At 37.5% G+C, this 17,284-nt stretch overlaps 2 protein-coding genes across 2 annotated transcripts; one reads left to right on the top strand and one right to left on the bottom strand.

The window, feature by feature from the left end:
* Nucleotides 1–1,169: 1,169 nt before the first annotated feature.
* tmem144b (transmembrane protein 144b) lies at nt 1,170–6,964 on the bottom strand. The gene is made up of 12 exons (XM_087852389.1): nt 6,889–6,964; nt 6,600–6,773; nt 6,319–6,441; nt 5,440–5,539; nt 5,239–5,319; nt 5,012–5,090; nt 4,747–4,826; nt 4,032–4,150; nt 3,705–3,824; nt 2,337–2,434; nt 1,476–1,529; nt 1,170–1,253 (listed from the first exon to the last, which is right to left on the bottom strand). The coding sequence occupies exons 1-12, from the start codon at nt 6,962–6,964 to the stop codon at nt 1,170–1,172; spliced, it is 1,188 nt and encodes a 395-aa protein (XP_087708515.1).
* Nucleotides 6,965–8,083: 1,119 nt separating this feature from the next.
* Nucleotides 8,084–16,848, top strand: gask1b (golgi associated kinase 1B). The gene is made up of 4 exons (XM_006798923.3): nt 8,084–9,005; nt 9,916–10,133; nt 11,752–11,978; nt 14,697–16,848. Exons 1-4 carry the CDS (start codon nt 8,117–8,119, stop codon nt 14,902–14,904), a joined length of 1,542 nt encoding a protein of 513 aa, XP_006798986.3. The 5' UTR covers nt 8,084–8,116; the 3' UTR covers nt 14,905–16,848.
* The last annotated feature ends 436 nt before the right edge of the window (nt 16,849–17,284 follow it).

Here is a 17,284-nt window from a genome sequence, read left to right as displayed (position 1 = left end):
CATCATCTAGTTCTGATTCTGTCTTGGATAAATCCTAAGTAGTCCTGATTTTGAACTGTTGTAGTCCTGTTTTAATTCCGGATCAGTTCTGGGTCTGGTTGAATTGGGGTATAGTCCTCGTGTCTTGATACAGCCCTGATTTCGTTCTGCCTTGCTGCTTAATTAAAAGCAATCCCATGTGCATACTACCCTTTAGGGCTAAGCCCCGGGTGTATCAAATGTCTGCCTCCGCCTCTGCTTTCAAGGACTGCGATTTTGATCGCTGGTGTCACCAGATGTTTGTCTAGACAGAGTTCTAAAATCTGGTGTTATAAGTATTCTAGTAATATTTTAATCATTAAAATAAAAGGTCAGCATTAGTGTGGCATGTTAAAGCCAGTATCAATCTCTACAAATCATGTTTATTGTTTAGTTTAATCTAGCACATTCAGAAAGACATTTTCTGGGCGCTGGTTTAGCTCAGTGGAAAAAGGAGGCAGCCATATGGCTAAAAGCAGCTAGCCCGGATTTGAGTCTGATCTGCGGCCTTTTGCTGCAGGTCTTCTTCCCTCTTCCTTGGCCTCTGCTTTCCTGTCAGTCTTCACTGTGCCTGTCCAATAAAGCCATAAAAGAACTTCTGTGAAGTATGCATGTTCTGACCCCCAACCAACCCCGAGCTATTCCATCCCAGAAATCAAGCACATCATGTTGACCATCTTTTTCTGCATACAAACCCCAGGAAATGTGAGAGATGCCATTGGTGGAATTTCAAGTGTTTTAATAGCAATTTTGCAATATTCAGTCTAGCGTTAACCATCTTTTTCTTACATCTGTAAAGTAGACCTCAGTGGCATATATACACAACCTCTGCAATGCTGGAATAGCCAGTCCCGATTAGTGAAAACGGCAGCTGCTGTGTGATGCATTAAATGTGACATTTGTGTTATTTGTTTGTTAGTAACAAACCAAATAGATTTTCAAAGTCCAGACGCAAATCCACTTTAAATATTTTCCTAACAGTTAACTGCAGAGCATAAGGTTTCTGCTATGCAACTAAAAAGGTTTATAATTATATTTCAATTTTTGCAAACATGATTTAATGCATTTATAAAAAGCAAACACTGCCTTTTCTCCTCACTGATACAGAAAACAAAAATGGAGAAAATTAGATGTTTGACTGTTCTGCATTATTAAAGATTTGATACGGCAGTCAGCACAGATCCGGTCAGCACAACACATGAGGCCAATGAGAAGATCAGGCAGTTCGCCAAGCCCTGTGGAAAGAAAGTGGGAGAAGTTAATCATCTGAGGATGATTTTTCTCAGAAACATTTAATTAAAAATTCTTCCTTTTGGGATGGTAAATGCCTTCCTGATCAACTGCAGTTTAACTTGATATTGTTTAGAATCTCCCCTTTGTAAACAGCACACTTACATGCAAGCCTTTGAGCTACTGTACAGTCAAGAAACAAGACTAGCTAATATTTTGATCGTTACCTTAATCTCTTTAAACACCAGGCACCCCCACAGAGCAGCAACCAGACCATAGCCCTGAAGAAAGGAAACCAAACAAGCTGTTTGAGCTTAGACCATTGACTTGATGAAACTAAAGTACCAGCTAAAAAGAGCAGGATATAAATGCGTTAGCCATTTGTTCCAACAGTGTCTGATCCGTTTAGCACTTGCTAGCTGTGCATACACATCGAACATTCACTAAAAGTTCAATGCAATAGACAATCTAGATTATGATATTTAAGCACTAATGGCTTTTTCCATGTATGAAGGATACACTTAATTGATCTTGTTGCAACATGCTTTACCCCAGCTACATTGCTTCTGTGGAAATGCAATTTGGTAAGAAAGCTGCAAATTGTAGCTCAATAGCTTATGTCTTCTATGTTGTGAGATGTGATGATCCATGTGCTGAGGTGGTTTTTTTCCCCTGTTCTCAAACTGATCTCCCTGGGGGGAGTTTTTTTTTCTCCTCGTCTTTCCTCATGTTGTGCATTTTCCATAGTTTCAGTTTGGGTCGCTGCTCGTGCTAACGACCGGTCAGTGAAACCTAGCCTGACCTTTCTCCCCCATGTGATGTTTTTGTATTGTATACAAAACAAGGTCGACGAGGTATCATCTATCTTAATTGCCCTTGGGGATAAATTAAGTCCCTCTGACTCTGACACACCCTTAAAATGTTGTCAGTATTTTAGATCCAACTTCTTTTGAAAATATTCATGTAATGCAGAACAATGTGAAAACCTTCGATATCAATCTGCAGTATATCAATCAAGTGGTTTCAGAATGTTCATTGTTTTACTTATTAATTGAATCCTCCCAGCTGTCAGAATATGTTGTACTTACCGCTGTGATAATTGGAAATGTAATGACAGAATTCAGGTAGTTATTGGCCAGGAACCAGCAGTATGTCCCAATTGCCCACATCAGTCCAGACAACAGACCTGAAGAGCAAGAGGAGACCGTAAGGTACTTATGTTTGAGTAAAAATGCATTAACAACAAACAACATTCCTATGACTCCTTTGATCTAGAAAGAAAAAAAAAAAAAAAAAACCCAAAATAAGAGATTAGCAATATGAACACAGTGTGTGTCTATGAGTCTCCACAGGACAAGTGACATGCCGTTATATGATCTCCCTATCGGAAGATTGTTGACAGGAGGTCTTACACAACATAAATACGCTTTTTATTAATTCCCGTCATTGCCTGATTCAGTATAAAATTGTACACAGGTTACATTACTCAAGGGAAAGAATTCACAAAATGTATCCAGACTGCTCTCCCTTCTGTGAGAAATGTATGACACATTATAGAAATCTGTTACATAGTTTTGCACTTTGTCCAAGGCTTCAAGGTTTTTTCTTTGACATTTTCACTCTAATAATCTTAACCCCCACATTTTTTACTCTATGTACCTTTGGAACTAGCTTGGTTCTAAAAAAGGTACACATCTCAGGGTGTCATAAAATATGCTTTTTAACAAAAAACAAAACAAAAACCAAAAGCTGCCATACCAAAACCACATAGGAAGAGGTTAAAATTAGCTTTAAAAGATTTTTTCCCACAAGATTGACCTGCTGTGTATTTTTGGGTAAAGTCTTACCTTTTGTGTCTAGTCCATCTGACAACCCTGACCATTGAAAAAGTGACAGTAAAGAGCAACTTGGCACAATAAGTAGTAATAACAGGGTGATGCTGATCGACTGCCAGTATACAAGTAGGGTGTGAACCTGAACTCAGAGAAAGTAAACAAAACTATGGAAGCTTGTTTCCACTTTTTTGCCCTACATACATCACATAATCGCAAAATTGCAACAATTCAAAATTGGAACGCTGAGAAAACAAGAAGAAAAAAGAAGAAAAAAAAAAAAACAACTTGAAACTTCATGTCACTGAATATACATTTTAGAAAAATTTGGACTGACATTCCCCCCTCCAGTCATGGGAAAGGAAAAAACAAAAAGGCTACTGAAAGCTTTCATACAAAGTGCATGTTCATAAACACTGGAGGAAAAAAAAAGGCTAGAGTAATTTAAAAATATAAATTCAGTCTCTTCAAGGATACACATTGATTGCTTATTCACAATAAATCATCACTCAGTAACCTGAGTAGAATTCCAAATTTGTTCAAAGCAGCCTAATCATTAATTACTAAAGATCACGGTCATACAATAGGCTTTGGAAGAGTGCCTTTTCAGAAATAATGTTCTACCTGGAAGTACAGCTCTGGAGTAAAGCTTCGGCTTTGTATTCATGGCAGCGCAGTAGATGGCAAAGTACACAGTGCTTGCAATGAAAATACCACAGCAGTGTGCATGAACATAGTCGAGATCTGTGAAAAGATAGAAACGGGAATTAAATTGGAAATTTTACACCTGGTTCTCAGGAGGGACTAGTATTTCATTAAGCAGCAACTGGATCCATCCTTAGATCTATGATAAATGTATTTTCTTCAATACTTCCTTCAAGCCAGCTTTGCAAAAAAAAAAGAAAAGAGAAAAAGTGCAGCATAAAGCGGTATCCAACACAGAAAACATACCGTAGACACTGGATTCATAGAACATGCTGTCATGCTGCACAGAATTGCTCTTAATGTACAGGACCGGTATGATGGAGAAAGCATACATGAGGCCCGCCACAACAGCAAGGAGAAAACCACTGGTGAAAAGGAGGCAGAATACATTGAGGAACTGGATGAAGAATGCATTTTAAATCTCCACTGATACATCATTCAATTTCTATGGTTAATTCCAAGATATTGCAAAGAGCCGATAAAAACTGACAGTGCATGGGTAAATGGGTATGCAGGAAAACACACAGCACAAAAGTGATGTTATTTTTGCACTCTGTTTTTTTTACATTTATTGAATATCGACTGTGACTGCTACATTTACAGCCTGGTGCTCACATTTTAAGTTTTTTTCTGCTGCTAAAACAAAAACTCACAGTAAGAGCAAGGTTGTCATGTGTGAAACGGTTTTTAGTCATGACTTAAAACTTGTTACACCTAAAAACCACACTGGCAGGCAGCTTCTAAACAAATAACTAAGACCTTCATTTAAAAGATGCAATGTAAATGAATTGTTTTACTTTTTATTACTTTTTTAATAATTAAAAAGTGTAAAATTGTATTCATTCATCTATGATTTAAATTCCATGACAGAGTGGCTGCTGTAGCTGTTCTTTGTCAGCAATGAAAAATGCTAATAGTAATAATGCACACATCGGAGGGGCTCCTAATGAGATGAGCTCACATGAATCGTTTGCTCTTTGGTCCAATGGTGTCTATCCAGGATTCAGAGGAATTTTGTCCATCGCTTCCTGAATTTGTTCTCTGCAAAGAGAAACATCGACCCAATTTGTATGTACACCACACAAAATACATGATAAAGTGATGACAGGCTCTAAGAAAGAAAGTAGTATTTGCCTTGAGTGAATAGGAAGAAAATAAAAAGAAAGTATTTTCTGAAATCAACCTACTTCGACAAGCTGATAAAAATAAGTCAGTGACACACTCACTCTGTCAATCAGTAATGGAATTGTTTCTGAACTGTGAAGTAGCTCTACATCCGCTTTCACAAAGAAAAAGATCAGCCCACTGAATCAAAGGAGGAAAAAAAAGTGTCATGTACATCCAGCTGATATGGTTTGAAAAATGACAGCAGCAGGCAGTAGCCATCACTGTTTTTGGGTGGGGGTAAATAAACAACACAGGCTGGGTCATTACAATTCCAAACACGGTTTACCTTAGCAGACACAACCCAGCTCCACAATAATTTAATATTGGACGTGAAACGTTCTGTGCAGCAATCCCAAACCAGCCAAATCTAGGACAGACACAATTAGTGACCAATTCAGTTATTTTTCATTCAATCCAAGTCATGCAAAGACAGGATTATTTTATTTTCGATCCAGAGTGTACATACCATTAACTCAGCTCAACTCACCTTGAACTGGCCCAGCCCATCAACAAATTAGAGGATCCCGAAATTAAGATGCCAAGACCAAGGCCAATAGCTTTAACAAATGGAACAACTACTACATTTCCTGTAGACCATATGGATAGATGGAAGAAGTTAACATGCACCATTTCCATTGCTATATCTGAATGCAAAAATATATTTTATTTATTCACTTCTCATTAGTACATGGAGTCTAACTGACCCAGGAGCCATTCCCAGTCCCCTCTGAAGTCTTCCCCAAACCCCAGCCTCAATTCATACTCAAGCCATCTACCCTCATCGACTACAAATGCTATCAAACCTGAATGAGAAGCTAGTGAATATCTGATATTTAGAGATATTCATGAAACAAACAGTCTGTGTCCATCTGTGGCACTTGATTCTGTCTAGTAAGGTATGGCAAAGATTATGATGAAGCAGTTTTCAATTCAATTCATTTTAAATTCATTTTTTTTAAAAACGTTTTGATCTGGCAAATTTAAAAACCCTGGAGAACTTCAACGTCCCAGTTCTTACCTCAGCAACTATCTCACAATATTCCCTCAACAGTTTCTGTTGTTTAACAACATGACTAATGAATACTCGCCACTACATTTTATATTGCACTCTAAATACCCATTGATCGGTTCAACGTTAAGCACATAGCATTATGAATTTAAAGCATGAAATTGGGTCACACTGATTTCACCCCTAAAACTGTTCACATCTCCAACAAGGGACTATCAATAACCTAATTTTAGAACAACATCCTGCTGGACACTAGAGTCCAGTTTCCGGAACCTTTGGCATTAAACTATTTGTTGTTAAATTAGAACAAACAAACAAACAAACAACAACAAAACAAACCCTCAACTTCCACAATACCTGTGGCCCAAAGCACACCTCCAAGCATTGCAAATGGGCAGAACTTGGGTGACTGAAGCATCAAGTCTCCAAACATAGATACAACCCATATTGCTGCACACTGAACCCACTGAAAAAACATACCTGTAAATAAAACACAAAGATAAATGGTCTCAAAACTTTGCCAAATAGTGCAGATTTTCCTCACTTGAAAAGTAAACATTTAAAATGGAGCTTTCGTCCAAAAATAACACAAATAAGAATATTCAAACTCTCAGAAAAATAAACAATTATATGCTCACCATCACCAGTCTCTACTCTTTTGACAGGAACGAAGTTGCTTCCATACAAAAATACAGCAGCCATATTTGCAGTAATTCCATAGGCAAAATGTGAGATAGCCCTAGATGAGTTGCAAGTAATATTAAATGATTCCAGTTCACCGGTTCCATCATTATTGTAGCCATCTTCTGCACCTGTAAAGTTTTTACAGCAAGAGGTTAAAGAACAAAGCTGACTTCAAACAAAAAGCCAACCTAATGCAACCACACGCAGCCCCTATTCATCACAGACCAATTATACTTTACAAACCTTCAGCGATATGACAGCTCGCAATCAATAAGGCAGAGACGAATAAAAGCAAAAGTAAGGATTTTGCTTGGAGCATGTTAAAACAGAATATTTGTTTTGCTTTTGATAATTCAGGTCTACAACATTAAAAACTGCTGGAGGCTGTCTGTGTCTGCAGTGGTAAATCAGTCAGGTGCTGCCAGTTATCTAATCACACAACAGCTGCAGCTGCAGAGGATGTAGCGCATATATGCATATACTTACAGACAAGAAAACACACAACCATGAGGGCTTGTCATCATGTCTGTTTTCCAGAGTAATTTATCTTATGACATTTATAATACTGCTGCTTATAGTATTTGCTTATTTATAGCAGACAAAGAGCAGGCCTAAACTAGACGATGTATAGTTAAAATAAGTATATATGTGTGTGTATATATATATATACACACACACACATATATATACGCGTATATATATATTGTAGTTAGATTGACGAGCTCTATTGGTCAAAACTATTGTAATTCAGAAAAGGAAATCCTGTAAGTGGACTGGTGCGCCTACCCCACATTCTCCCAACACGTAAGGAAATTTTTTACTGCTATTGTGTCTCCACAACATAATCAGCTTTGGGAGTTGCCATGAAGAATTAGGACAGTATACCACCAGATGTCGCCTGAAACGCATACAAATAATATGTAAGCGATCAAATATTTAGTTTTAAACTATTTCATTTTTCAACGTAGTTAATATGTTGTGTAGTGCTTACTTCCTTATTTCAGTTTTTGTAAAATATGTCTATAGCTCGTGTAAGTTCAAAAACACATTTGCATTACCCCTTATAAACCTTCATAAGGAGTTGTGGTGTACCCTAATGGGCGTCGATGTGGATTTTGATAGAGTGACATAGAAATATCAAAGGTTAACTTTAGAGATATTGCAGTGCACTTTATCAAGTTTGAATATCACATGGCCTGGGTGTGTTAATTAAAATGATTAATTAAAAAACAAAAACTTGATAATTTAGGCTCTCATTGGCCAAGTCTGTACCTGAAGAGAAGGAGAGAAAAAACTATAAGGTTTAAATTGCTTCTTATTTCCGAGAAGGGTGGTATCCAAGCATGACCCTCCATCCACTGCGCAGTTGTGCCCTCCATTCTACTCACAGAAATCCTCGGAAGTTTTGCGCTCCTCCCCAGTAAGAGTTTGTCGCAAAAAGGACAAAGTCGTGATAATGACATAAATTCTAATGGGGAAGTCTGACTTTTGTTGGCTAAGTTTCCCTATTCTAAAACTGACCGGCAACTTTCGCAGGTGCCCTCTTTCAAAAAGAAGTTTGATAATTGCGTCTGTCTGTGTAATCTATCTGCTTTTTGTGTTTTCACAAGTTGGATACTCGCAACTGCACCGGAGCCGAAGGATTGATGAGGAGAAGTACCGGCACACCCGTGGATTGTATAATTTGGAGATCAACGATGGCCAGCCACACTCTCCAGACTTGCAGAACGATGCGAGCTCCATAGTCCCGACTCGCTACAACGTGGTGTACATAACCTTAAAAACTAAGCGTCGAAAACCAGCACATATAAGAGGTACAATCCGACCCAAAGTGAGGAGAAAAGTGAGAAGAAATAAGTCTTCCAATCTGTCTTTTACCCAGGACAAACTTCGCTCTTTGGAGGGGGATGCGGTACAAATTAAGCGCAACTTTGCACCCATACCTTCAAGGAAGGAAGCCATGGATGTTGACTATAAATCACTGGATATAAGCCATAAAATTTACAAACATGAAGAAGCAGACTCTCAGATTAGTTCAATTCGAATATACAGTCAAAGGCCGCCACCATGGTTCAGCGCACAGGATGTGAAAACCATGCGCTTTCTTGCGGATGCCAAAGTTTTGCGCATGAAAGAAGTCTCTCATGGAGACGCTCTTTCGCTTCTGATATTTGAGGGTGAGGCAAACGTTCAACAGGCGAACCAACAGCACGCAAAAACGAGCACTGTATGCGGAGGGCAATGTGGAGTCATCCACAGCCCGGTGGATACCACAGAGGTTTTTGCTTTTCATTTGGACAGAGTGCTGGGGCTTAATAGGACGTTGCCAGCTGTAAGCAGAAAGTTTCGCTTTTTATACGGTAGGTCATCAAGCACATGGACAAAGTTTTCCTTTTTGACACTTGTTAAAAATATACGGTTTTGTTTATGGTTATTCTAACTACATTGCCTGGTTTTATCATGCTAAGAATACTGTGCAAATGTCACTACAGTATCCATTGATATAGCGACAGAAACTGCAACCTACAGATTAGCCATACCATAAAAACTGTTCATTTGTTACCTTAACCCACTAATGGGGTCTATGTGAAATACAGATTCATTCAGGCTTGGAATCAAGAAGAACCTTGTTCTTTGGGGTGGACACCAAAACTTCACCTGCACATTGTGTCCTCGTGGATGTGATTTTTTTTAAGTCATTGAGCAAGACTACCTAATCCTAATTCATATTCAATGGAAAAACATTATTCACATTGCTCATTGTCATTTTATAACATTAATGGTAAAGAAGGAACAAAAACTGAGGGAATACACATTTTATACACATATTCAGGGGAAGAGAGGACCAAAAAGTACTAACATCCTCCTTTTTCATAAATAGCTTAAATAATGTATTTTACATGATGACTTCACAAAGTGTCAGCACAAGGGTTTGAACAGATTTTGGGGCCATATTCAGCTAGTGACAGGATACCTCTGTCCTCTTTCCTCATTTTCTTGCATAACCATTTTTTCCATCTGTGGGAAATGTCTGTGTCTCTTTTTATTTTTAGCATAATACATTTAGAAATATTTTTACATGTCTATGAGTTAGTTCATTGTTTGGTCTTGAGGTGCAAATATGATAATCAGTGTGTGGACAGTCTTCATCATTGCAGGGAATAAGTTCTGGTAACATGAGTGTAAAAAGTGTTTAAAGACTTTTTCTGGTTAATAATAGAAACAGCTGCTAAAATCTAAGCATGTAATTATTCTTTCCTCCCTCTTTAGATGGGCAGTCCTGTCCAGTTGTGTCATGGGATGCATCTCTATACCCAGCAGGCCTTGCTGCAGGTTTGACCAGTTTGAAGTTAACATGGGGGGAGTACCAGAACTCCCTCAAACAGAGATGTTGGCAACAAAACATCAGCCCAAAGTCTGATTCTGGCTGCTCTACAATTCATCACTATGAATGGAGCAAACTTGCTCTGTTTGACTTTTTGTTACAGGTAACTGTTAAAGAAAATGTGCTCCAATATCTGATTAAGAAAAACAATTCTCAGAGGTATTGTCATTTGGCTGAATAGAGCTCTTGCTTCCTGTATGGGAGGCCTCAGTAAATCACATTTTATGAGAACTACTCATTTTACCCCATCATCATGACAGAGAAACCAAAGTAGACAGACGAATCTTAAAATACTTATTCGGAAACACTGACAAGCTTTATAAGTTAAATTGTCTGTTGAGGTCATGGTGGCACAACTTTGATCATTCACATATATTTCCTCATTGTTACAAAACCTCTTGTCAAAGACATTAGTGAACTGAATAGAAACTCCAATCTTATCACAAAAGTACTTTTTTTTATTCTGACTTCACCTCTCGTTTTGTAGAGCAAAATGCCTGCACACTAAAGTTAATGTAACTCATACAGTTCCTCTAACAACCAGACCAGAGGAACTGCAGGAACTGCTTAGCTAAATCACAATGTCACCACCTATGTTTACCATATCTATAAAGAATTACCTTTTGGACTTGCCTATTTGCACCTAATTCCATTCTGCAAAAATGAAAGTCAGATGTGATGAAACTTGTTGGGGAGTTTGGGCTTAGAAATAACAACTAGCATGAGATAAAGGAAACTGAGAATGTCTATATATATATATATATATATATATATATATTTGCCTTGTTTTATATTTCAAATAAAATACATTTTAAAACCAATAATAACTTCCAATGAGATTTAGTCTAACTTTATTATTATTAATATTATTGTTATTATTATGGCAATTGAGTTTTCTGTTAAATGTAACACACCAGCACCCTACAGTGTTAAGGCAGACGATCGTCTTAGATATTTAAATAACTAATAAATTCAAATTTTTCATCAAGTCAAGCTACAAATAACATTTGTATTTCTGTGACAGCTCTGGAAAAGCTCTGTTTTAGTACTATTAGCTGCATGGATGCTTGTTTGCAAGGTAATAAGGATCTGTTTCATTTCTGTCCAATTCAAAGCCTTCCGAATGCTTATTCATCCAGGTTACCCTAAACCTCAGGCCTTAGAAAACCACGCCTGTGAGCAGCACTTAGTCCCATCTAAATCTATGTGTGACATTTCAGCTTGTCTTACTCTGACAGCACTGTCTGAAGCCTCCACAACTCAAATGATTTCACATAAAGGATTAAGAATGGATGAGGCCTGTAGCTAAATATAGGGTTGTCATTCCCTGTGGAGAAGCCTGATATACTTAAGTGAGTTTCCTGTGCAGTCATGTGACTCAGCAGTCTACATGACTAGTTGATGTTGATGTCCAGTAAACTAGTGGTACAATAGAGTCAGTGCAATTGCCAGCCCTCTAGGTTTGTATGCTTTCACTGCCAGCTGAATGTTATCTATTCATGAAATTATTATTTAAATCATGATAAAGAGAGATCATCAAAAATGCAAAGTAAGCCCATTCAGAGTAAAACTGTGCTTACCTTTGTCTTTAAAAATATAAAAACGCAAAAGAAAACCCATTGAATAAGAAAACTCTGTGAATGCCACTCTGAACTGCACTCTTAGTCTCAAAACATCATCTCCAAGCATTTAATGAAGAAATGTGTGAACTGTATTTTTAGATTAACAACCGCCTGGACCAGGGTTGCTGTGGGTTCAGGCCCCGGCAGCAGGATGTGTGCATTGAACTGGGTTACCATGCTAAATGTCAAGATGCTAACCACATACAGCTAGAAAACATCATCTACAGGAGCCACAGCCCCAGACACCTGGTCTTCACCAACAACAAGGGATTCTTTGACCGTAATGAGGACAACTTGGACTTCAGGCTGTTGGCAGGAATCAAAGAGTAAGTTTGGAGCATTAACATGAATTAATAATTAATTAACCTGTTTAAATATATAATGTTTTAAAAAAAAACATATATTCCTACTACTATATATTCCTAGCCTAAAATACAGCTTTAATCCCCTTAATGAAATAGATTATATGTTTTGTTTATTATGAGCTATAGATCAAATTAATTTCAATCAGATGTTTACAAATGATTATATATCAGAAAAATACTCTAATAAAGGCCAGAGGCTGAAACATGTCCTTCGAGTGATAAAGCTGCTGTTTATACTACAAGTGTTGTTTGAGCTTCAATGTCTTTAAAACGATTACACACTGAAAACTGTGCAAGCAACAAGTAATTGTGTAAATCCAGTTTGCTGTTTACATGTAGATCAACTTGTTTAAAAGTAATAATTTGTCAGACAGTCTTCTACATTTGTAAAAAAAAAAAATCTTCACAACATTCAAAACAACATTCAAAACAATGACCCTGAGTTGTGTATTGGTACTTATTTTTTGAGATAAAAAAATGTCCACACAGAGTAGGAACATCTATGGACAGTCTGGATTTAGCTGCTTTCAGCAGCTGTTTTTCTCATTTCCGCCCTTGACAACATATTTGAAAATTTCCAGCACACTCAACAAGCATATTTAAATCTCCATCTGGGATCTATGCCAAATCTGCTCGGAAACTCTGAATTTGGTTCACAGTAATTGGTCAACCCATACACAAATCAGTGACTGCAGGTTGTGAATTTTTAAACTTTAAAGTTAAAAGTGTACTTTATGATTTAAAATTTTCAATTCTAACTTAGAATGTTACAATACTTTAAATGTTAAAAAAAAATTAAAATGGTAGTTTACAGGTCGAGTGTGCAGTTTGTGAAGAAACACATGCCAAAAGACATCTTCTGCATTATTACACGTCCCATGATGAGAACACATCGCTTTATGCACCACAGGTCTATGTGGATTTCTAAACGTACACTCCATAGGCATCCCTTTCATTTCATCCATCCTTTTGATCAATAAATCAGGGACTCGCTAAGGAGACAGCAGAGAAATGGCAAGGACACGTTTGTGAATGTGACACATAATGTGAATCCTTGTTTTCATTAGCAAAAATGTACCTTCCATTCTGGCATTCAAGTAAGATAAAGCCATAAAAGCTAAATTCTAAATAAAAGACGATGAAAGATCATAGGATACAATAAATATCTATTTTTCCCATTGTAGTGTACATTTCAGTGGTTTTCTGTAATGCAACCGTTCTCTGACTTGTATCCCCATGTGATGTCTGCGTTGTGTGTGTAAGGTCGGGGGCGGGTTCATTCCACTGCAGGGCAACCTGCATGTGGCGAATAAAATTTGAACTTGAACTTGAACTTGATCTTTAATTTCACGTAGATCAGAAGAGGTGTTATCTCGCTGACTTTTCTCAAAGCCAAAATGACCAATGTTTGACATTTTATTCTAAGCGAATTCTGAGCAGTAATAATACAAAGTTTATCTGAAAAATATAAATGCGTAAAAATCTAAACTCATTTAATAAACAGCAGCCTGTTCATGGCTCTGGTGGATCTTGTTTCTAGACAGGCAAAAACTGCACCTTAAAGTCAAATCACAAAACACTATCTCTAAGTAAGAGCCCCACTTTAACTTTTAGCATTGTTCATCCACAGTCATCTCGTACAGAGTAGGACAGGCTTTGTTTTGTTGTTGAAATCACATGAGATGGAATTTACTTATACGTAGTGCTCCATCAAAATCAAAACAAAAAACAACAAAACCCTCCAATCCTGACTGCTGCAACTAATTGCTTCACATGATATACGGTTCTCACTTTTCATTTCGTTTGTATGAAGGGAGCTTTTACCCACTCAAAACCTATTAAAATGTCAAAAAAATCCCATCCATGCGCTAAAAGTATGAGTAACCCGTCATTTGATTCAAGTGATGTTTTAGTTACACAAACCTCCAGTTATGTGATTGTATAAATGCAGTTTTTACTGCCAAGAAGGAAAAAAGCAAAAACATTTCAGACTTCAAGGTTGCTGATGTACAAAGACAACCTGTCATAACCACTTGGTATAAAATACAGCCATCTCTTAATTATTTTTTATGGGTTTGGCACTTCCACAAATTTATTTAATAGTCAACTTTAGTGAGACATTCTGTTATCATTGGCATCTTCAGACCAGAGGAACTGCAGGAACTGCTTAGCTAAATCACAATGTCACCACCTATGTTTACCATATCTATGAAGAATTACATTTTGGACATGCCTATTTGCACCTAATTCCATTCTGCAAAAATGAAAGTCAGATGTGATGAAACTTGTTGGGGAGTTTGGGTTTAGAAATAACATATAAATAGCTACATGGTTAGAGTTTGCATGTTCTCCCCGGGTATTCCGGCTTCCTCCCACAGTCCAAACACATGCACTTTGTGTGGACAGGTTAATTAAAAAATCTAAATTGCCCATAGGTGTGAATGCGGGAGTGAATGTGAGTGTGAATGGTTGTCTGTCTCTGTGTGTTGGCCCTGCGACAGACTGGCGACCTGTCCAGGGTGTACCCCGCCTCTTGCCCTATGACAGCTGGGATAGGCACCAGCACCCCCCACGACCCTGAAAAGGAAAAGCGGAAGCGAATGGATGTTTAATGTATAGAATCTGCACAGTATTACAGTGTGACTACACTTCCTCCTGTTTCCTCTTATGCCTTTCTAGGTTTCCAGAGCAAGCTGTGTCTGTGCTGAAAACCAGAAAACTGAGGGAAAAACTTCTCCAATCTCTGTTCCTTGACAAGACATACTGGGAAAGCCAAGGGGGTCGTCAGGGCATTGACAAGCTAATTGATGTTATCGAGAGGCGAGCAAAGGTCCTCCTCACCTACATCAATGCCCATGGGATCAAAGTGATATCAATGAATGTGTGATGAAGATAAATCGTTCATAAATCTTTTAAATCTTTTAGAAGACATTGGGGCTTTATGCTCGAACATTTTATAGGTTGGTGGGATAAGAATAATAGCAGATGTGTGACAATTTTTACATTTATATCACAATAGCTTGAGATTTTGTCAAAGATAATTATGTGATATTAGAAAAATGAAATTTTGCTGATGTTTTATTTTCCATTATATAAAAAGGGTCATAGTTCCAATGAGGGACTTGCTAAAGCTTCCCACACTGCACTGATAACAATGACTTTAATGAGGTTTTTTTTTTAAAACTTTGTGTACCTTGAATACAATCTTATTTTGTTTTTTGTTAGTTAAGAAGCTTCGCCTTGCCTATAATTTCCAGTTATTCAGGCACTTATAGTCACAATTAGAGCATGGACACAGTGACTATAAATTATCAAGTGAAGATTAGAAGTCATAAAATGATAATGATGATGAAAAAAGTTTTTACAGGATTCCATGCACTCCTGTGAAAAACCAAGTACACCCTATAGTTCACCTTGTAGAAAGTTGCAGCAAAAATCTTGGACCAATGCTTTCTGATATATACGACATTAATTCCAGAAAAGTTGGAAGCTCTTTAAATGTAAATAAAAAAAGAATACAATAAGTTTTAGATCTAAAAAACAAAACAAAACAGATTTTATTCACAATAGAACATTGAAAGCATCAATGTTTAAATTGAGAAAATAAACATTTTTAAGAAAAACTTTAGTTCATGTTGAAATTGATGACAACAACACATCCCCCCAAAACTTAAGAGATGGTCATGTTTCACTGGGTCTTCTTGTGGTATTTTAGGTTTTAAACTGGTGAAATGTCTGAACTGCAGGGAGGCCAGTTCAGGTCCCAGTCTCTTCTAATACAAAACCATTCTGTTGTAATAGATGCATTATGCAGTTTAGCTTATACATTCAAGGCCTTCTATGTAAAAATGGGTCCCCTGAATGGGAACATTTGTCCAACTATATGTCTTTTATCACTGATAATGCCTTTTCAGATGTGCAAGCTGCTAGTTCTACAGACAGTGATCAGGGCCACTCAGTGATTTCAGGTTGCATCCAAAATCCTGTAGATCAGCAGTCCATAACCTTTTTGCACCACAAACCATTTTATGTCTGACAATATTTTCACAGACCGGCCTTTAAGGTGACACAGATAAATACAACAAAAAAACAGCACCAGTGTAAAAAAAAAAAGATTTATTCGTAACACATGGGGAAAGACCCAGGGGAACTGAGTTAACGATAAAAGCCATAAAAAAATGCTAAAAAATGCTAAAAAAAACCCTAAAAACTTTAAATTTCACACCCAAGCCTCAACTCTTGCGGCCCCGTACCAAACGACTCATCGACCGGTACCAGTTCGTGGCCCGGGGGTTGGGGATCGCTGCTATAGATGCAAAACAAACCCAAACCAAAACCCCTCCATCACCATGACAGTTGGTAGTTCATGGTTGGTATGAAATGCTTCTCCTGATGTTTTTTACTTAGTTCAGATGTTCCAGATGTCCTGTAATTCGTTCAGATGTAACTTTGCAAACCTCAGCTGTGCTGATGTGCTCTTTTTAGAAGAAAAAGGCTTTTTTCCTGCCAATCATTCTAAACAGGTCATGAACATACAAGATTGTTGCATTGTGCTTATACAAATCTGAATGCTCCAGACTAGGAACTTCTGCCTTTATAATGGTGGTGACACTTGGTGATGATCATTTAATCAAGTGCATTTGATTAGCAGCACCTGGAGGCTGCTTACCATCTTAATTCATTGGGAAGCACTAAGTGTACTCAGTTTTTCATAGTCCTGAGAAAGCTTTCTTTTTCACATGAGTGTATATGCACTATTATTTTAAATGTGATGTACTGATGCATTTATTTATTACTGTGCTTTCTTTTTGTATTTGGTAGTGCAATTCGAACATGGGTTACATCAATAAAAGTAATTACTGCTGATAGAGTTATATTTCTTGAGTGAGTTATGCATAAACATAATTATGCTTTACTGTGATTATAGATATGGTTTGAAAAGGATTTTGTCTTAGATAACAAAGCCACAATCAAAGAGTTATCATAATAACATTTAATCTATAACATTTATCAGCAATTGCATTTTTCCTACCTATTTCTACTTGATATCAATCAGGCCCCGACAGAAATAGTCTGTGGCACAGAAATCTGATCCAGAGTGTGGAGTGTGCTTTTCAAGCTGTTGTAAACACTATTCTTTGGGCTCTCAGAAATAGAGCCGATAGGGCTTTGTGGGCTATTTTCTCCTGTTCGTGCCTCGCATTCACTGTGCTGTTGTTTCAACCCTTTGCACCTGCATTAGTTTGTCAGTGGGTTTTATGCCTCTG

The sequence above is a fragment of the Neolamprologus brichardi genome, chromosome 2, assembly GCF_056152115.1.
Source record: "Neolamprologus brichardi isolate AB-2024 chromosome 2, ASM5615211v1, whole genome shotgun sequence".
NCBI classification, from domain to species: domain Eukaryota; kingdom Metazoa; phylum Chordata; class Actinopteri; order Cichliformes; family Cichlidae; genus Neolamprologus; species Neolamprologus brichardi.
Note: the sequence above shows the minus strand (reverse complement) of the source record. Positions and strands in the feature narration are given on the sequence as shown.

What these genes read in the sequence shown, in the direction of transcription:
- tmem144b (XM_087852389.1), bottom strand. Translation starts at nt 6,964, where the DNA reads ATGCTCCAAGCAAAATCCTTACTTTTGCTTTTATTCGTCTCTGCCTTA. An exon ending in ATGGGCTGGGCCAGTTCAAG is followed by an intron (nt 5,320 to 5,439) that starts GTGAGTTGAGCT and finishes TGTCTGTCCTAG; the next exon opens with ATTTGGCTGGTTTGGGATTG. An exon ending in CTCCAGAGCTGTACTTCCAG is followed by an intron (nt 2,435 to 3,704) that starts GTAGAACATTAT and finishes CTTGCTCTTCAG; the next exon opens with GTCTGTTGTCTGGACTGATG.
- gask1b (XM_006798923.3), top strand. Translation starts at nt 8,117, where the DNA reads ATGGGGAAGTCTGACTTTTGTTGGCTAAGTTTCCCTATTCTAAAACTG. An exon ending in AAAGTTTCGCTTTTTATACG is followed by an intron (nt 9,006 to 9,915) that starts GTAGGTCATCAA and finishes CTCCCTCTTTAG; the next exon opens with ATGGGCAGTCCTGTCCAGTT. An exon ending in CTGTTGGCAGGAATCAAAGA is followed by an intron (nt 11,979 to 14,696) that starts GTAAGTTTGGAG and finishes ATGCCTTTCTAG; the next exon opens with GTTTCCAGAGCAAGCTGTGT.